The 20,956-nt window shown below is 53.1% G+C and overlaps 1 protein-coding gene across 4 annotated transcripts; it reads right to left on the bottom strand.

Annotated features, from left to right (window-relative positions):
• Positions 1-2,789: 2,789 nt before the first annotated feature.
• On the bottom strand, positions 2,790-11,617 carry ZNF629 (zinc finger protein 629). Of its 4 annotated transcripts, none has more exons than XM_033839942.2 (3): positions 11,433-11,617; positions 8,845-8,952; positions 2,790-8,709 (listed from the first exon to the last, which is right to left on the bottom strand). In XM_033839942.2, exons 2-3 carry the CDS (start codon positions 8,854-8,856, stop codon positions 6,157-6,159), a joined length of 2,565 nt encoding a protein of 854 aa, XP_033695833.1. In that variant the 5' UTR covers positions 8,857-8,952; positions 11,433-11,617; the 3' UTR covers positions 2,790-6,156. The 4 variants fall into 4 exon arrangements, with proteins under 4 accessions (XP_033695833.1, XP_033695832.1, XP_073648214.1 ...); XM_033839941.2 differs by having other exon boundaries at positions 2,790-8,690; XM_073792113.1 differs by having other exon boundaries at positions 2,790-8,952; positions 11,433-11,616.
• Between the last annotated feature and the right edge of the window lie 9,339 nt (positions 11,618-20,956).

Below are 20,956 nucleotides of genomic sequence, written 5' to 3'. Positions count from 1 at the left end.
TTGCGACCTGCACTGGCCACTGGCCTTGTTCTCGGGAACTGTGTGTCCAGCGGCGCCTGTGGGTTCAGTGTGCTGTCGAGTCCGCGGCCGGAGGCTGCACTGGGGGTCGCGCTCGGGCCGGTGTTGACCGGGCTTGGTGCCGGAGCTGGAGCTGGAGCCATGGCCACGGGAGCGGCCGCCGCCTTGTCAGCAGTCACGCCCTTGCGCGAAGCTGCGGCTTTATCAGAGGTCTCGCCTTTGGTGGGGCTCGCGGCCTTGTCCGCCTTCGGGCTCCACATGGTGCCCAAGGTATCGGCGGGGCCGCAGCGGTTGGACCAGGTTGGACCGGAGACGGGGGCTACAGTGCTTCCGGCTCAGGGCTGGCGACAGTGGGCGCGCTCGCTGAGGCTCTCGCCGTGGCGGGGGATGGCATCGGGCCGTCGAGGAGGTGTCCGTGGCTCCCGGCAGTGGTGGCCAAGGTGGGAAAAAACGCAGCACATTGCATCATAGAGATGCCGTCTGGCTCTGAGGGGAGCGCTGCGCCCTGGAGCGGGCCGGGGTCCGCCAATCTTCTGTGAGCACTACCCTCTTTCCCAGGAGTCACCTCCACGTGAGCTCCTTAACAAATGCAAGTGACTGCGACACCTCCCCAAATATCTCTCCTGGGCTAGTCTCCATATCCAGTAGGGCTAAAATCTCTGAGTCCTCATGCTTAATAAAGTATGCCCAAACCACTTTCTCAAGCTCCAGACCAAGGGAGTGGGATAAAAATCCCAGAATTTGTGGGAAGAGCAAGCACTGATGCTGCAGGAAGAACAGTAAACTCACCGTAAACGTTGGTTTGCAATGAGCCTGCCCAGTGCTGGGAGGATCTGCCTTAGGGGCTGGTCAGCCCCTTGCACTCAGGATGTTTGATCCCTTACAACCTCAGTGGCTGTGTGATTCCCTGGGCCCCTTGGGATGGGCAGGCCAAAGCTCCTCCTGAACCAATCTTGACCTTGGCTGGCCTCGGAGGGTAAGCAGATGCTGGCCTCAGTGGCAAAGTTACGTGTTTTAGCCAGAATTAAGGCTGCTGTCTGTGGCCACAGGGTCCAGGGGAGTATTTGACATTAACCAGTCTCTTTAAAACTTCCCTTGGGCCCTGTGGTGCTGCACTCTCCTGCTTTTCCTCATACTTACTATCTTCTCATGGTCCTCCTCTACCTATAAGCTAGACCCTCTCCTTTCTACTCTACTGCTCTCCCTGGGTGTGTTTATCCAGGACCATGGCTACAGCTAGGCTGCTAAGGCCCAACTCCTCCAACCCAGTTCTTTCCTGAGCTCCAGACCTGGTAAATCACCATCATTCGTGGCCAGGGTTGGGTGAGGGGGATAAGATCACATCACTCTCCTTAACCCCCTCTCCCCCAATGGTGCCCTTATTCCAGTTACTCAAACGGGATGCTCTACACTCCAGGCTCTGCTCTCTCCCTTTTCTCAGTTTCTACTCCACTATGCTCTAAGCCTACACCTAACTGTTATGCACCTTCTATCCCCCACCACACCCCTGGCCCCTACACTTACTATTTCCTGTTCCTGCAGCCCTCAACCTTCAGGTCACTTCCTCTGCCAGTTTCCTGACCCTCTGCTGTGGCAGGTACCACGTCTGGATACACAGCCCCTTCTGCTAAGTATGAACCAATGTGCTCCAGTGTCTGTTCTTCCCCTGTAGTCCCCTCACTTTGCTGAGGATCCTCCTGTGCTGAGGTACCTCAGTGTCCCCAGGGAATATAGAATAGCCTTCTTTACTTGCTTCTACGTGAAACGCAATTCCCTCCTCTCTTCCCCCCTTCCCCACCGTCCCCCACCCCTTGCTTTCCAGATGGAAAAGGGGAAGGAGAGACAATTGAGTCAGCCTTGGGAGTCTGGGTCAGAGAAGCACAGGGAAGGTGGGGAGACAGCTTCCTGGCTGGGGCAGGGGCCCCCGGCAGACTGCGGCAGAGGCAGGCAACAGGTTAGAGCAAGTATTGACCTCAAGCAGCCACTCAGGGGCCATGGCCAGGTCTAGGTTCAGGAGATAGCGCTGAGGCAAGCCCGCAAGGCGGATTCAGCGGAGCAACCCCTGCCTGGCCCAGACAGTGTGGAGCCCAGGCCAGGCCCAGGCAGGCCCAGCGGTGGGGGAGGAGAGGCTTGGTTGGGTGCAGAGCTTGCTCCTGGCCATTCTGGTTTCCCTTGCATCTTAGGCAAATGGCTGCCTCCTGTTAGCCTCAGCCTCTCCACACGTTGGGGGCTCACGGGCTACATCCTGAGAGTGAGATGACGAGCCAGGTCACCACCCACCTCTCCTCGGGGGCTAGGAGGCTCTGGTCTAGAGGAAGAGCTGGGCCAGGGCCAGGACCCAGACGAACCAGGGGAGGTGGCTGCCGGCTTCTGGAACTAGAATCTTAGGCACTTTGCCTTGTGGCCATCTGGGGAGGGTGCAGGTGTTGGGGCCCAAGAGGCCTCCCTGGGGCAGCACAGCTGGACCCGAGCCAGCGAGTGCGAGTCACCAGGCTGCCACCCAGAAGTCAGCATGTCGTGCTGCTTGGCTCTGCCACCTTCTCAACACATTTCTGCCCCTGTCTCCCAAGGGAGCAGATTCTAAAACTCCATAAACCCTCAGGCTCCCACCAGCAAGCTCTGGGTGGGGATTTTAGGCCTCTGGGAAGAGGGCTGCAAGGGCGGCCTGGGGCTGGGCTGAGATTTTGAGGTTACACATGGAAGCTGCCCTGGGAGAGGACGGGCTCTCTCAGCTTGCTCTAGGCTTGAAAGAGAAGACAGAAACCACCTGGGAAATCTTATTCCCTTTATTCTCTTCAACTATTCAACATGACCACCAGTGACACAACACTGTTATTGACACACAACACTCAAAAGTGGGGCCTCTCTTCACTCCAGGGGGGACAAGTCAGGTGAGTGGGGCTTCCCTCACGGGGGCAAAGGAGTCGGGACTGCTCACCTGAGGGGCGGGTGCCATGGAACCCACCTCTTGGTTGTGATGGTTTCGAGTTGCCCCACCATTCAGGATTCATGCCCATGCTCCCTTCTGACCTCCATATCCATAGCAGTTTCAAGTTTCAGCCTAAGCTCAGATCAGTTTCTGTTCTCCCCTCTGCTTTCACCAATGACGCTGTGACCCTGTGTCGCACTCCTCCACGAGGGCCCTTCTTAAGAGTCAGGCTTGCGTGGAGTTGAACGAGAGGGTTTGGCTACGCTCTGCCTTCCAGACCCAGTTCTGGTGGGAAAGTGCCACGACCCCTGGGCCTTGGCCTGAGCTGGTCAGAGGGACTCGACACTGCCACCTCCCCCAGCCTGTTCCCTGTTTAGTTCCTCCCAAGATGTAGCTTGCTCTGGGAGGAAAGTACCCAGCTAAAAGAGTTTGGGGAGGTGGGCAACAGAGAACAGGTGACACCCCAAAGTTCTCTGACTCTGCCCCCTTTCTTGCTATGAAACCCCAGACCCCAACTAATCGTGTCCACATCATCCATTCAGTACCGGAGCCAAGACCTCTGGCCCTCACCCTACAACATGCGAGCGTCCTACTACGTATGCTACACCCTAGTCCTCGGTTGGCCTTCAGTCGGCCTTTGACCACACTGACCATCTTCCCCTGGACTGACCCTGGAGCCCCAAGGGCTCTCCAGGACCCTTCTGGAGACAGATTCCTCAGACCTGTTTCTGAGAGGATCTGCTTCTAGCTTTACAAGGGGTTTGTCTCTACAACTGAAGTTTCTTTCTGCTGCCATCTTACAGGGAAAAAAACCTGCTTGGAGAATCGTCTCCTCTTCTTCAGTCTCAGAGGGACACCCCCTTGGTCCATGCTGTCAGTAGAGGCAGGCAGCCTTCTTCTCCCCTCTTGGTGGTGCTCTCTGACCTGGCACTTGGGTGGGGCGGGGCTTTATGCAGATGTTAACAAGGGTCTCCCCGTAGTCATCCAAGGCCTGCCTTTTCCTTCTCCCCAGCAGGCCTCACTTCTTCCTCCTACAACGTTCTATGACTTCGATCTTTGAATTTGAGGGTCATCCCTTTGGGAACAGGATAGACGAAGGGTGAAGGACTTTCACCTTTTGAACTTTTAGGTAGTGGAATCAGAGGTCTCTTCCACAAGTTTGTAGGAAGCTGGGTCACCCTCTCCAGGGATGTGACTCCTCACCTGGCATCTCAGTCCTCTTACTTCAGGACCACAGTGCGTTACAGGGGCCAGCGTGGGGTCAGTGGGCACTTCCATTGAACCCAGCACTGGACGGAGTCCTCTCCTTCTTTAAGGGTCTCTACGGTTAGGGGATGGGGTTCTTGTTACAGATGTTTCAGGAGTTTTCTCTCTCCAACCATTTTAGAAGAAAACAGTCTGTTTCCCCTGCCACACACTCCCAGTCATGTGAGCGGGTTTGGCTGGGTTAATGAAAGTATGTCACTGTGTGTGGTGTGTGAGGACTGGAGACAAGCCTGGCCAGGGAGTGTGTTTCTCATCCTTCCATTTCCCTCTGAAGGTTTCTGGCTAAGGAGGAAAGGAGCCAAGTGGGTGGAATCTGTCCCTTTGCAAGCCCACAGTCGGGCTGGGTTGTTAACAACCTCACAGGGCTCCAGGTACCAGGGTGAGGTGGTCAGGTGGTCAGGTCTCCATACTCTTCAGGGACCCACGGTCCAGTCTGTGGGGCGTTTGGACACCCATCACAGTGTGCAGGCTGGCTTGTCCTGCTAGCAGCCTTGCTAACAGCTCAGATGAAAGAGTGAGGTTTAAAATCAGGTTGCTGGCTAATCAAAGCTCTCTATTCTGTCAACTTGCTGTCCCTCGTTGCCACAGAGAGCCCACACATAGCTCTCTTGACTTGGAGAAGTCTGGGGAGGATTTAAGCACACACAGGCCTTGAGTCTCTGAAGGGCTTTATTCTTTGGAGGTCGACTAGCAGCGGTTCTCCCTCTCTGACTGAGGACAGAATCTGAGGAAATGGGCTGCCACTGCAGCAGGACTGGTGGCAGTTAGATTTCAGGAGAAGCCTCCTGACAGTGAGACCTGAGAACGTGGCAGGAGGGACCCTCCATCCCTGGAGGCCTCTGAGAGTAGACGTCCCCAGCTGGGCTGGGGAGAGGGGAGTCCTGCCTGCTTTGGGGGTGGGGGGAACCCTCATGGCCTGAGCTGGGATCTGCTTGTACTTGTAGTTTAACAAGCTCCTGGAGACAGGGAAGACTGGGCAGCCTGGAGTTTGTTGGGTTCCATCGGAACAGTTTCTCCACCTTGGTCTGCTTTCCTCAAAGCACTATAACCAACCCCCTACTCTTCCTCCCTAATTTTTGTGGTCTCCTTATACTTAAAGCTTTTATGCACCCCAAACTTCAGCCTTTAAAAAGGCTGGATTTTTTTTTTCCTTCCCCATTTTTGGGTTCTTTCTGATCAGGAATTCCATGGGCCTCTTCCTTTCACACACACAATCATCTAAGGCTGCCCTCGTACCCCAAGGAACCCCCAGTGTCCTGAGCTACACCTTCTTTTCCTGGTTCCTGGGTCATTTCTCCTCTGTGGATCTGAGGGCTCCTCATCACTTATTTTTCTCCTCTGTTTTCTTCCTTTTCTGGTTCCACCCCATTCCCGCGCTCCTCCCCAGACGAGCAGTTTCCTCAGTGTAATTGTCCACGGCTCTGGGAGAGAGGTTCCCTCCCATACTCCAAGGGGAGAGAATGCAAGTTCATGGGAGGAGCAAGTTCATGGGAGGTTCTTCTACACCTTCTAAGGGTCACTCCTCCCAAGTCAACGCCATTGTCATATTCCCTGCACTTCCCTGACTCTATAGTTTCACAAGGATTTCAATACAGTTTTATAGAGTTGTCTAGAGACATATTGGGACCTCTTCCTACAATTAATAGGGCTTTTATCCACTATGGTTTATAGGGTTTTTCTGCTACAGACTTAAAGGGCTTTTTTTTCCTACGTATTTATAGGGTTTCTAACCCAACAGTTTTTCTCTACTGCCTTATAAGTGGTTCCCACCAACAATTTTAAAGGGTTTCTCATCACTGATGTAAAAGCACTATTTTTACCCACCATTCTTTATCCTGTGCCTCGCTACAATCTGAAAGAGTTTTCCTCCTTTCCCCACATAATTTTTGGGGAGATCCAGTGTTCCTCTCAGGGAAGAGAGGCCCCTGGTCTCCAGACCCATTTCACAGGGTGACCCCTGGGTGGCAGCTCCTATGGAGGAGGAGGGCTGCGACTTCTGTGAAGCCGTCTCCACACTCGGGGCACAAATAGGGCTTTTCTTCCAAAAGGGTTTTGGGGCTTCCCCCTTCCCCGTGGCTGCTGCTCTCTGTGGGGATGGGGGCTTCCTCCTCATTTTCCTGGCCTGTGGACAGGGTGGCTGGCTCTGGGTGGGGGTCCTCAGGTTTGGGGGACTTTTCTTGGGTATGGGTCTCCTGGTGCCGGATGAGGGCTAGGCGATCGAGGAAGGAGGCCCCACAATCTGAGCAGCTGTAGGGTCTGGCCCCCAGTGGGCTCCTGAGGTGCTCCAGGAGGACCGAAGAGCTCTTCCCCAGCTCCGGACTCTTCTGGGGTTTCCCGCCGGCGTGGACTTTCTGGTGCAGCAGCAGCTCGGAGCTGAGGCCAAAGCTTTTTTTGCATTCGGGGCATTTAAAGGGCTTTCCACTTAGGAAGGGACTGGGCCCTGCCCCTTCCCCTAGGCCAATCCTATAATCAGGAAAGAGAAAGGGCTTTTCGTTGCCGTGGGTGAGCTGATGTTGAAGGAGGACAGCGCGATCCAAAAAGCTTTCTCCACAGTGGGAACAGATGTAGGACTTGGAGGACAGCAGACCCAGCCTTTGGCTGAAGCTCTCCTGCCCATCAGGCATTTTAAAGGGCTGTCCTGGGGGGTCAGCTCTGCCCTCCGCCGCACCTGGATAGGAATTTCCTCCAAAAGGGAGCCTGGGGGGTCGAAACTGAGGCGGCTTGGGGGCGGAGTGTGCAGGGAGGCCATCTGAATTTTTGTAGGGGTTTTCTCCAATATGGATCCTCTGATGCTGCATGAAAATGCCCTCGTCATTGAACCCCTTTCCGCAGACGAGACACTTGTGTGGTTTGGCTCCAGGGGGTGGGGTCAGCAGGGCAGGGTCCCCGAGCCCCAGGAGGCTGTCTCCCTGAGCTCTTCGGGCGGGGGTCTTGCCCCTTTCATGGATCACTCGATGCTGCTCCAGCTCGTGCGCCTCCAAAAAGGCCTTCCCGCAGTCGGAGCACACGAAGAGGTTCTCATCCATGTGGGTGCGCACGTGCGTAATGAGGTTCGAGCTCTGGCTGAAGCTCTTGCCGCACTCGGGGCACTTGTAGGGCTTCTCGCCCGTGTGCGTGCGCCGGTGCTGGATGAGGTGGGAGCTGCGGATGAAGCTCTTGCCGCAATCGGAGCACTTGTAGGGCTTCTCCCCGGTGTGGATGCGCTGGTGGCGGATAAGGGTGGAGCTCATGATGAAGCTCTTGCCGCAGTCGGCACAGATGTAGGGCCGCTCGCCGCGGTGGATGCGCTGGTGATTGATGAGGTTGGAGCTGACGCTGAAGCTTTTGCCGCACTCGGGGCACTTGTAGGGCCGCTCGCCCGTGTGTGTGCGCTGGTGCCGCAGCAGCGTGGCGCTCAGCGTGAAGGTCTTGCCGCACACCGGGCACTTGAACGGGTCCTCGCGCAGGTGAGTCCGCTGGTGCTTGATGAGGGTGGAGCTGTGGCCGAAGCTCTTGCCGCACTCCAGGCACTCGTAGGGCTTCTCTCCGGTGTGCGTGCGCTGGTGCTGGGTCAGCTCCGAGCTCTGGATGAAGCTCTTGCCGCACTCGGTGCAGCGGTACGGCTTCTCGCCGGCGTGGATCTTCTGGTGCTTGAGGAGGTTGTGGTTCTGGCCGAAGCGCTTGCCGCACTCGGGGCACTTGTAGGGCTTCTCGCCCGTGTGGGTGGCCTGGTGCTGGATGAGGTCCGAGCTGCGGTAGAAAGCCCGCCGGCACTCGCCGCACTTGTACGGCTTCTCGCCCGTGTGAGAGCGCTGGTGCTTGATGAGGTTGGTGCTCTGGGTGAAGGCCTTCTCGCACTCGGTGCACTTGTAGGGCTTCTCGCCCGTGTGCGTGCGCTGGTGCTGCACCAGGTTGGAGCTCCAGCTGAAGCACTTGCCGCAGTCGGGGCACTTGTAGGGCTTCTCGCCCGTGTGCGTGCGCTGGTGCTGCACCAGGTGTGAGCTCTGCGTGAAGCTCTTGCCGCACTCGGAGCAGGTGTTGGGCCGCTCGCCTGTGTGGATGCGCTGGTGCCGCAGCAGCTTGGACCACTGGCTGAAGCTCTTGCCGCACTCGTTGCAGATGTAGGGCTTCTCGGCCCCGGAAGGGCGGCCTTGCACCAGCTCCCGCAGGCTGGGCTCGTTGGCCGGGACCACCGGGGGGCTGTTCCAGGTGGTCAGAGTCCCCCACTGCCAACTGGCCTCACAGGCCTTGGTCCAGTCAGACGGGGTCGGGACTACCTCGGGGGTTGGGGGGTCCAGAGGGGTCTGGTGGTCTGAGGGGTTGGAGTGACCCAGCGGGGCCGGGGGGTCCTGGGGGACTGAGGGATCCTGGGAGGGTGTCTCCAGGGGCATCTCTGGTGGGTCCTTGAATTCTGGACTCTGAGCTGGATCTCCCAAGATGACCTCCTCCCCAGAACTTTCCTGCTGAGGGCTCTCCTCTTCGTTCCCACTGTCGGCACCTACAGAGAGAAAGGGAGTCTCCAGCCCCCATTTCCTTTCAGAACACGGGCCGAGCATCACTTCCCTCCCCTGGGTTTCCCCCAGAGTCTGCGCCCCTCCCTGAACTGGGGCTACTGTCTTGTCAGGACCGCAGTCCCTTCTTGTGTCCCTCACCTCGATGAGCATCGTCGGGGCTCAGCTCAGGACCCTGCAGATCAGGGCCCCACAGCGCTGCCTCGGGCTCCATCCCAGAACTCAGGACTGCCCAGTGCTCCAGGGACCCTGGGGAGGGGAGGGGAGGGGAGAGAGCACACCATGGGAGCTGACCTCCCGCCTTCCTTTACTCCCCCAGCCCCACTCCCCCACCTGCCCACCCCCCAGCCCCTATTTCTCCTGATCTGAACTGCAGTCTCCTACCTCCCCATTTTTCTGGGCATCAGTTCTCACCGCGCCCACACCCCTCCCCCCACCCCACCCCCGCAGGCCAGATTCCTGCTCCAGATCTTAAGATCACAACTAAGCAAGTAGGTGAATTTAAGAGTGTAATTAAAAGCTCATCAGTCATAACCCTTTGAACCCACACTGGGGGCTGGAGAGGTATTATCTCACACCCACAGGGGAAGCAGGCTCTCACCCTACCCCTCTGATGCCCAGAGGCTGGGAAACCTGTTATTTTGCTAATCAGAGGAAGTTCATTAAAGACTCTAATTTTCCTCCTTAATGGGGCTGCTAATTGGGACCAATAAACTTTCCTTATGAGCCCCATAGACAACCAAGACTGCCTGGAACACTTAAAGAGTTAAAAAAAGAAAGTAACCACCCTGATTTCCCTGAGGGGACAGGGCCCTCCAAAAGACTGGGGCACTTTCCCGTTATCCAAGCACAGAAAGAAGGTCGAAGCTCGGGCCAGAGGTAGGGAGAGGGGGCAGTTTAAAGCCATCGGGGGCTTCTGCAGGAACTACCTTGAGAGGGAATTGGAAAGGAAAAGAGAGGCGGGATGAGTGTGTGGAGACCACCTGGCAGCTGACACAGTGCCCACTGTGCTGTCCTCATTGTCGCACCCCATCCTCCCTACAGTCCTATGAGGAGACCCAGGAATCAGGCTGTCCATTTTCCAGATTAGGAAATCAATGCCCAGGGAGATTTCTCCAAGGTCACAGGCTGGGAAGTGGCAGAGCTAAGACCAGATATGCAAGGCTCTGCGTCTGGCTTGTCGCAGCCTCTAAGAGAGGGAAGTGACCTTGAAAGTCATGTGAAACTCATAAACGTGGGCAGCTGGGGAAAGAAGCTCAGACAGAGCCTGCTGGCCATGGGAACGGGATGGAGAAATTCCTGGGATCAAGAGGTTTCCCTGGCTGTAAAAGGAGGGGTTGGATCCTGACAATCTGTAGCTGTGAACTCGAAACAGAGTACTCCCCGCTGAAGGCTTCCACTACCACTCCCATCCTGGTACCCCTTCCTCTAATCCATCTTCTCTTTCGTTACTGCTGTATCCCATCCCTAACACGTAATAGGTGCTCAATAAATTTTGAATGAACGAAAAATCAATGAATGAGATGCCCCTTGCTCCTAGAAAACCTGTTTGGTCCAATGCCTTTAAAGGGGATGGCAGCAGAGGAGCAGGAGTTCAGAGTAAAACACAGGCAGCTGTCACTCCAGAGACAGTCATATGATTCCATGATGAGGGAACAGGGCCACAGGAGTTAAGTGCTAGGAGGAGAACTCCCCAGAGAGACCCTGGGGAGGGCCTGGGCTTTGAGTGGCCATGTGGGATGACCACTGTGTGTATGGGGGCGGCGGTGCAAGGACTTGTGAGAAGGCAGCAGGGTGGTGACCAAAGTGAAGCAGGAGCTAGCTGAAGCCTGCCAAACAGCAGTAGGAGAGAGAGGGCTTAGATGTTAGGAAGTAAATGAACTTCTTCATCTCCGCAGCTCCTTAGGCTATGAGAATCCCCCACCCCCATCTGTAAGTGTCTTTGGGAAGGTGGAAGCAGGGACTTCTGCCAAGCTGGGGGCTGCCTGACTATGTTGAAGAGGCCTGCTCTGTTTGCTGAGGACAGGTAAGAATTTATGTACCATGATCGTCTCTCGAGAAATTCAAACTCAGCGATCCAGGGTAGAAGGGAAGGGGTTAATGACAAGGCCGACATGGAGTATCAAAGTGGGGAGAAGGAGGGAGGCAAGAAGTGCTTGGGCCTGCAGCGGCCTCGACCTCAGGCCAGCCCCACTGCGGAGGGAGGGAGGGAGGGAAGGAGAGGAGGAGGCTGCCTCACAGAGAGGTGTGGAGAGCGGCCCAGGGTGACCCTGACATGGAGGCAGCCGCGGGAATACAGCCACCCTGGCCCCGGCCCCCCGACGCCCACACCAGCCCGGACCCTGGACTTCTGCTCCAGCCGGTCCCCACGACCCTCCTTCTGGCTCCCAACCCCGAGCCTGGCATCCTCCCCTCCCCCGCCCGGGGCACCCAGGATTCCCGGCTCTCCCGCGGCGCCCCGGCCCCCGGCCCGGCCCGCCAGGCCGAATTCCCTCTTCCCAGAATGCTCACGCCCTCCCCTCCCCCACAGCCAGACCCTCGCGCTCTTCCCAGAATCCTCGGCCCTCACGGCCCCTTCCCGGCCCCCACCCCTAACCCGGGCGGCCCGGGGGCGGGGGAGGGGGCTCAGTCCCGCGCCCGGCCCCTGCCTCTCGCGCCCCATTGTTCCCCGGCGGCCGTCCCGGGCCCTCCGGGCCAACCCCCCGGGAACCCAGGCGCCCCCAACTCACGGCTCTGGGGTCTGGGAAAGGCCGGAAGGCAGAATCCAGCCCCAGGGGACTTAACCCCTTGAATGCCCTGCCTCGGGGGGCGGGCTAGATGCCGAGGACTCTGGGGTCCTTCTCAAGGGGTGATCCCAGGCTGAGGACCCGGGGACCAGTTCAGGGTGACTGGGACGGAGCAGGAAGTGACCCCAGCTTCCCGGGCCCCTCTAGCCTGGAGTCAGAGCATCAGCTCTATGGGATTTAACCCTTTGCCTCCCACAGCCTGGGAGAAAAAGAGGACTGGAAGCAGGGAGGTGGCTGAGACGACGCCCCTCTCTCCGTCTCCAGTGGAAGCCAGTTCTCGGGGGAACCCAGATACCAGTGAGGGGCTCCGGATTTATGGCCACCCTCCATTTCACAGGGGCTCCGCCTGCCGCTCCCAGAAAGCCCTATCTCAGATTTGTTGGCTGCTGGTCTCCGGGGCCTGCCTTTGTTGGGACTCAGACCCAGGCATGGGTCCTGGATGCCTGGATTATGGGGTGGGAGCCAGGGCTGGCAGGACAGACCTGGAGACGGAACATCCTACAGACCAAAAATGGCTTAGGTGAAATAAGAAGTCACAGCAACAAGCATTTGGGCTGAGGGGACCAGCGCAGCCACGAGAGATTTGTGGCGGCCCTGTGTCCCTAGCCCCAGCCTCACTGGGAAGTGTGTGCTGGCCCCTCTTCCCCAGTTAGCTCCCCTCAGAGGAGGAAACTGAGGCCCCGTGGTGGCAGGAGGGAGGAGGGCAAGAACGTTTCCCAGTAGCTCCAGGGGCACCCAACTCAGAGCAAGAGAAAAACCCTGGTGGCCTCAAGTCCAGGTTATCTAGGCCCCCAATTTTTATAGCCTTTTTCTCTTTTCCTCCTCATCACAATCAATGATTATCCCCATTTTACAGGAGAGGAAACTAAGGTGTGAGAAGTGAGGGAACGTGCTTAAGCCATGCCATTATTTCAGTTTAACACATTGGTATATGGAAGCCTATTATTTCTGGGCACTGTGGGGAACATAACGGCAGGGAGACCTCAGAGCTGAACAAAAATTGGGCTCTCTACCCTCGAGAACTCAAGAGGTTTGATTGTGTGTGTTTGTGTGTGTGTGATAAACACAAAGGAATTACAAATCACATTCACAAAGAGAATGTGAAAAGGGCTATCTGTCCAGAGATGTGAGGGAGTGAGGGGAGGAACAAACTGTCAGAAATTGCTAAGGGGAGGCAACTCCTCTGGGCCTACATATGTGGTTTAGAGAGTGTGACCAGCAGAAGAGGGGCCCTGCTGGCCCTGCCTCTGCTCCTTATCAGAGCTGTCTCCTTCCACCTTCCCTAGCAGGCATATCTCCATCTTATCCTTGGCTTCTGTCACCTTTGACACCTCAGTCAAGCCTCAGGGCCTTTGCTCCTCCTGGCCCCCCTTCCCCTGCTCTGTTTCTCCGAAGTACGCATCACCTCTGGCACTGCCTTCCCCTCCCGCACACACAGGGGTTAAGATCTGCTCCATCAGGGCAGGGGCCTGGCTTCTTGTAATCACTGCTGTCTCCACTGCACCTAGAACAGTAATGGCAGGTAGTAGGTGCTCAGTGTGTGGAATGAAGTCATCCTTCTGCCTCTTCCATCTGTTTCTGGATTAATCCCTAGGCTGGACAGATGGGGTAGAGTTGGGCAGAGCCTCCACTGCACAATCACATTCGTTCCCAGACATCCCCACTCTCCCCTTTGCTCTGAGGGACAGGTGAGAAGGAGGCCGACTTGGGATCAGAGAGGCTTGTGGGCAGATCCGGCCCTCAAGGCTCTCTTCTGCCCTCCCAGGGCTGCAAAAGCCTGACCTGGCCGTGGGGCAGTAAGTCTACAGGAAAGCTGTACCCTGGAGGCTCACAGAAGAGTTGAGTTTGGCCTACAAGATTTTGGGTTTTTTTAAAAACTGAATTAATTGCCACATTTAAAAATTGGTACATTTCACATAAAAATTCAAATTTTGGAAAATCCAAAGATGTGGCAACATCACCCAAATTTTCACATGGCAACAACTGGCTGGGCGGTAGCTTCCTTCTTTAGAGGGGCACGGGCTTTCCAGTTTGTCACAATCCTTGTCACTCCTCTTGTATTCCCCAACTGTGAGGCTGAAAGGTGGTTTCAGTATGTTAATCATCTTTCACTGTTGATGCTCCAGCACCCACTTAACTGTAGCTATTGATTCTGTACCCCTTGATCTGTGTCTACCAGGTTCAGAGTAATAAATAGGATGATGTCTGCTGACGTAGTTCCTTTGATTATTCACTACATGCTGGGCACTGTTCCAAGGGTTTACATGTAGTAACTCCATGAACCTTCAAAACAACTCATGAAACCAATATTATTATTATTTGAGGATAGAGTAAGTCACTTGTACACAGCTTACTAGTGACAGAGATGGATTCAAACCCAGGCATGCTGACTTCAGAACCATCAGGGCTCAGGTTGGCTGCGTGTGTGTGTGTGTGTGTGTGTGTGTGTGTGCGTGTGTTTCTGGGACCACAGAGTAAGCCTCTCAGCCCTGCCATTCTCTCCTCATCTTGCTCCACAAGCTGGAGAGAGGAATAGGGAAGGGCAGGGCACTCCGGATGGGCCAAGCCATTTTCCAGAAAGTTTCCTGTCCTGCTTCTAGGGAGGCAAAGGGCGCTCTGACTATAGACGACAGTGTGCTGTCCTGTTGCCTATAGTCAGCTGGCACAGTGGCCGTGAAGGAGACCCTCCTGGCAGGGGAATTCCTGGAAGGATGAGGATTGGATTGACTCCCTGCCTTTCATGGACAACCCACCGCCACGTTCTTCTTGGTCACAGCTCACGAGCCTCCCACATGGCCCCTTAATACAGGGCCTTGTGCCCCGAGGCCCAGGTTGCTTTGAGGGCAGTGAGGTCCTGGAGGTAGATCCTGATCCAAACCCTGCTCCATCCTCACTGCCAGGATGATCTTGGGCAAGTCACTTTGCCTCTTGGAGATTTAACTTCCTCTTCTTTGGAAAGAGGATGAGCCTTGGTTTCCAAGGGACGGGAGGGTTAAATGAGATGATCAAGAATTTGGAGCTGACCAACTCTAGCCACGTCTGCCTCAGTCTTCCTCATCAGAGGGCACAGCCCTCAGCCTGGTGGGCAGGAGAGCCAGGAGTCTGGAAATCTGGGTAATGTCCTGAGTAATCTGGGAGGACTTGGGGCCACGACTAGACACTCCAATCCCCTGCTGTATGGATGGGGACGCTCTCAGGGCAGGATGCAAGGACTGGGAAGGTGAAGCTGGAGGAGGCCACTCACCTCACCACCCCAGGCACCTTGTCACCAGGACAGCTGTCTAACCACAGGCAGAAAGGCTGCCAGATGCTGCCACCAGGAATGGATGGGGCCTTCTTCCGCGGAGATATGCGTGCCCACAGGGAACATTGGGAGCTGCTATTCAGGAACGTGGTTCTCAAATGCGGAACAAGAGCTGGGTCTGGGGACCTGGGGGTCCCTTCCACCTCTGAGAGTCTGAGATTCCAGACTCAGGAACTGCTCAAGTGCCAACGGTGGCTCCTAAGTCTTTGTCACAACAAGTCCTTCCCTCCTGGTGCCTCCCGACCACCGTGTCCCCTGAGCTCAGAACCAAGTCCTTCCTTTACATTCTCTTCCTCAGAAATCTCCTGTTGCATGTGGTCAGTTCCAAATCCTTAGCTGTTAGCTGCCCAACTCTGCCCCATCCTCAAAGCCTTAGCTCTTTCTCTCCATCTGCCGAACAGACCCGTCCACTTCGCCCTCATCCCAGATTCACCGGCTCCTTTTCCCTACGTGATACCAAGCCTGGGGGGGTCCATCTTCTGTACCCCTTAGCCAGTAGGTCCTCAGGCCTATGGCACCACTGCTGAGTCCATCCAGCTCTTCCATCCGCCTGCCCCAGGCCACTGCAGCCTCCTGGTTCTCATTCCTGAATTACCACAGTGACTTTCCAGACAGCTGTCCTGCTTCCAGTGTCCTTTACTTCTCCCCACCCATCTGGTGCCCATGGGTCTCCCCAAAGGCACTGCAGTGTTTGCCCTCAGAATGACTCCATGGTCCTCATCCTCAACAGAGATGGTTTGTTTGTTTTTTTAATTTTTGGAAATTACGGAACTTTTCTATTTTTATAAAGTTAAAATAACTTTGATTAAGCTACTGAAGACCACATATATCATTGTGTAAATAAAATTAACTTATATATTAAGTAAATGTGTATATTATATATATGTGTGTATATTATATATATATAATACAAATGAAGAGAAATGAAATCTTTGTATACTGTTTTGAAACCAAATATTTGCATTAAGGTATGATCTGAACTAACTCTAGTCGCTAAGCTTTCAGGGCCTCAGTTACCACCTCTGCAAAATGACATGGTCGCTCAGATGTTCTCCAACCACAAGAGTCCGACTCTGTGAGTGACTTTTGTGTATATCTTGACTATTCTGGGGAGTTTGCATAAGTACCTGGAAAGAGTTACTTCTGGGGAGGAGAACTGAGAATCTGAAGTAAGAGCAAGACTTAGCTTTGTAATCTTTTGTTCTGTTTGATGATTTCCAATTTAGAGGAAAAAAAAACAACAACACTTTTTTTTTTTTTTTTTGTGGTACGCGGGCCTCTCACTGTTGTGGCCTCTCCCGTTGCGGAGCACAGGCTCCGGACGCGCAGGCCCAGCGGCCATGGCTCACGGTCCCAGCTGCTCCGCGGCACGTGAGACCCCCCTGGACCGGGGCACGTGAGATCCCCCTGGACCGGGGCACGAACCCGCGACCCCTGCATCGGCAGGCGGACTCCCAACCACTGCGCCACCAGGGAAGCCCACAACCACTTTTTAAATGGAAGGTTACGAGTGGAGATTGTGAGATTTAAAAAAAAGTTGATTTCCTTTTCAGGTTTGTACTAATCCGAGTCAAATTAGGTCGATTCAACTGATTTCCTATCCATATGTGACACATGGACTAACCTTCTGGAGAGGTTCCCATCAGCCCTGGGAACAAATGCTCTACTGGGGCCTAGGGAAAGGGAAAGGAGGTTGAAGACAGATGGAGGAGAGTATTATATTGTCACACACATTAAAGTTCTTTTAAAAAAATCGGGAAGCTCTCAAAAGTTTGAAGCCTGATTGACATCCCCCAAGGAACCTAGAACTATGCCTGTAGAACAGTGAAGTTCAAAGCCCCGGAGGCCTGGCCCTATCTGAACGCAGCCTTTCTGCCTCCCTCACAGGTAATCCCCACCCTCCCACGTACCAAGGGCTCCACCCCACCCATCCCCTGACAGAGTAAGGGCTGTCCTGCTTCTGGGCCTTTCACCAAACCCTGACTCCCTCCCTCTGCTCTAAAGCACTTCCCCTCCTCCTGTCCACGTAGCTGAGTCTGGTCTGTCTGCAGGGTCCTGATCAAATACCAGCCAACTTAAATCTAGGCCCTGATAGTAGCTCACATTGAGTAAGCATTTTACAACTTATACTTTCATTCACATGAAGGCATTTGTTTCTACCTTTGAGAGGCAAGTATTATCATCCTCTTTTTACTCACAAGGGAATGGGACTTCAAACAAGTCAGATAACATGTTCTAGGCCACAGATCAACTGTGAAGTCTTGGATTTCCCAGCTTTAAGACTGGGGCTTCTCTCCTTCGAAATCCAGCTAAATCCTACCCCTTCCTTCCCTGACTACAGTGTCTCCTAGATAACTGTCCTCACCTTTGTCTGGGGGTCTGACCTCAGGGATTCCTAAGTTCTACTTAACACCTTTGCCACATCTGGGTACCCACTGTACTATTATTTATTTGATATGTTTCCTTCAATTTGACTCATTTTTCTTTTTCTTTTTTTGGCCACGGTGAGCAGCTTGCGGGATCTTAGCTCCCTGACCAGCGCTCAAACCCAGGCCCCCTGCCGTGGAAGCACAGAGTCCTAACCACTGGACCACCAGGGAATTCCCTGACTGACGCCTTCTGACTGCTGAGAGGTTCTTGTTTTGCTTTGTAGGTCTGTTTATTTCCAAATACAGCTTCATAAGCAGAACTATGAAGTCAAAGATATGCAGCCTTTCTCTAAGATTTATGTCCTCAGATATTAAAATGACCCCTTTAAGTTGGTACCATAAGGGAGATGAGGGAACCTGGCAGTTGTGTTTGTTTCTTTATTTGTACCTTGCTTGGTTTCAACAAAGACTTGAAGCATTGCAACAGGTGCCTGGCATCTAGTAAGCCTCACAGCCGCTAAAACGCTGGCCATAATTACTGACAGTAGCAGTAGTAGGGTATCATGATCAAGATAAAAAATAAAATGGCAAAGGGAAAATAAGGGGTGAAATGATAACATGAATCCAGGGTTGGTATACAATACATATGTATAAAGCTCTGTTTATAACTACTAAAAGTGGGTTACAGATTTGCTGTGCTTTCTAGAGGCTGAAGCAAATATTGGTTACAAAACTCACGTGAGGTTTGGGAGAAAGTTCTCCGGTGAGTCCTCATCAAGATGACATTTTGAGATGCCGAGGGCCATGTCTTCAACCCATCCCCTAATTCTGGATCCAGTCCAACACAGAGACAGATGGCAAACACAGCTCCGACGGGGCATGATAAGCAGCATGGCTGCCATAAATGCAGCCGGTTTTAAAGACACTATTACAAATCACACATCCCGCTCATAATCCCAATAGGGGGATTAACTACAACATACATCTTTAGGCTTTTTTTGGGGGTTGGCAGATTAGATACACAGTACCTCTTCCTTGTCGTCTCCAGGGGCCATTCACAAAGAATGAAACATTGGTGGCCCTAGAAATACCCAACTGATAAGAAGACAGTTTTGTTTCAAGCTTTAAGGGGGATAGTATTTGGAGGTTTTGTTTGTCTGGTTTTTCACCCTTGAGATCTGATCACTAGATTTGGAAAATACTGCCTTTTACAGGGGCAATCAAGCTGCTCTGGCTTACAGCTGTTCTATCTCCAGATCATCTGTCCAGCTTTCTTCCCCTTTCCTCAGATGTCTAGGGCCTATAACCTCAGAGGGCTCAGGTTTGACCTCCTTCCTTCCACTTTAACTAATATCTTTTTTTTTTTTTTCCAGCCACACTGTGCAGCTTGTGGGATCTTAGTTGCTGGACCAGGGATTGAACCTAGGCCCACGGCAGTGAAAGCCCCAAGTCCTAACCACTGGACCGCCAGGGAACTCCCACTGATATCTTTTGTGCCAAGCATTTTCCATGAGTTATTTTAGTTTTTGCCGTAACTCTGGCACATGGCTATTACTGCCCCTATTTTATGCTGAAGAAGTGGAAGTTCAGAGATATATGAAGTAGCTTGCCCAAGGTCACCCTGTTAGGTAAAAGCTGTGATTATTGCAGTCTGATAGGACTCAGTGTCCTTCCTCTTCCCTACACCATGCCATTGTACTCACAAATCATCCATTTGATGGTCTGGTTTAGAATTCTAGCTGAGTTAAACATCAAGATTCCTGGCCGTTGGTTTGTGTTACTGATATCTTTCCCCTCTTTTGAAAATCATGATTTCATTTGTCTGTCTTTTGTACCTCTTCTCCAAGGAGTCAGGTGGCTTAGAGCTCATTGGCAAATTTTCTCAATTTCTTCGTCCAAGTCAGATCAGACGTGACTTAGTTCAAAGCAGCATGATGCTTTCTTAAAATCTCACACCTCCAATGTCAGGTTTCAATTTTCTCTCACCAGTGTTGGTTATAAAACAAACCTCAGGGACTTCCCTGGTGGCACAGTGGTTAAGAATCCGCCTGCCAATGCAGAGGACATAGGTTCGATCCCTGGTCCGGGAAGATCCTACATGCCACAGAGCAACTAAGCCTGTGAGCCACAACTACTGAGCCTGCGTGCCACAGCTACTCAAGCCTGCTCACCTAGAGCCCGTGCTCCGCAACAAGAGAAGCCACCACAATGAGAAGCACGTGCACCGCAACAAAGACTAGACCCCACTCGCCGCAACTAGAGAAAGCCCGCGTGCAGCAACAAAGGCCCAACGCAGCCAGAAATAAATAAATAAAATAAATAAATTTATAAAAGAAAAAAACCTCGTAATGCAAATAAAAACAACCATGAAACACTGTTTTTAACCTAAGAAGTTATCAAATATAAATAGTCTGATTATATACTTTGTGGAGAAACAGACCTCTCAAACATGATTAATAAGAGGATACATCTGCACTGCCTCTTTGGAGGAAGGAGAAATTTGCTACACTGATCAAAATTCAAAATGCCCACACCCTTTGACCCAACAATTCCATTTCTAGATCCTACAGGCTTGGTGACACGTGCACACAAAGATGTATGCACAATCATATGCACTGAAATGTTGTTTTTATAGCAAAAGACTGTGAATAATCTACATGTCCACCAATAGGGGAACTGATTAAATAAATTATGGCATATCCATATAATGGTATACTCAGCAGCTGTGAAAATAAATGAACTACTTATGTACAAACTGACTCGAAACATTCTCCAAAATATGTTGCTATGTGAGGGCTTCTTGGTGGCGCAGTGGTTGAGAATCCGCCTACCAGTGCAGGGGACACGGGTTTGATCCCTGGTCCAGGAAGATCCCGTATGCTGCAGAGCAGCTAAGCCCATGCGCCACAACTACTGAGCCCATGTGCCATAACTACTGAAGCCCACACGCCTAGAGCCTGTGCTCCGCAACAAGAGAAGCCACCACAATGAGAAGCCCACGAACCGCAACAAAGAGTAGCCCCTACTCGCCACAACCAGAGAAAAAAGCCCGCGCGCAGCAACGAAGACTCAATGCAGCCAGAAACAATAAATAAATAAAAATTTAAAATTTATTTTAAAAAGATGTTGCTATGTGAAAAATCCAGGGGAAAAGCAAGTATCTACAGTGTGCTATCACTTTTATGTTTTTCTAAAAGGAGATGCTTGCATAAGCATAAAGTATCTCTAGAAAGATACATAAGAAATTGGTAACATGCTCACCTCAGCAGGTGTTGATAGGGGATGGGGCAGCCAGAGGCAGGAGGCTGGCTGGCTTTGCACTTTTATCTTTTTATACCATTTGAATTTTTTTTGCAAACTATGAAAAGAAGTGAGGGCTTCCCTGGTGGCGCAGTGGTTGAGAGTCCGCCTGCCGATACAGGGGACGCGGGTTCGTGTCCCAGTCCGGGAAGATCCCACATGTCACGAAGCAGCTGGGCCTGTGAGCCATGGCCGCTGAGCCTGCGCGTCCGGAGCCTGTGCTCCGCAACGGGAGAGGCCACAACAGTGAGAGGCCCACGTACCGCAAAAAAAAAAAGAAAAAAAAGAAGTGAAAAGGAAAAATTATTAGAAAACATCTCCCCTGTATTGTATGGACATGGTTTTCCTTACTGGAGAAAGTGTGTATGGTCTTTGAACCAGTGTGGCCTCACGCTCCTTTTCCTGCCTTGGGTACATTAAATGAGGTATTCATGTCCTAAGCAGTCCTGACTAAACCATTAACTTGTGGAGTGACCCTGGGAAAGCCCCACTCT

Source organism: Tursiops truncatus, chromosome 15, assembly GCF_011762595.2.
Source record: "Tursiops truncatus isolate mTurTru1 chromosome 15, mTurTru1.mat.Y, whole genome shotgun sequence".
NCBI classification, from domain to species: Eukaryota; Metazoa; Chordata; class Mammalia; order Artiodactyla; family Delphinidae; genus Tursiops; species Tursiops truncatus.
Note: the sequence above shows the minus strand (reverse complement) of the source record. Positions and strands in the feature narration are given on the sequence as shown.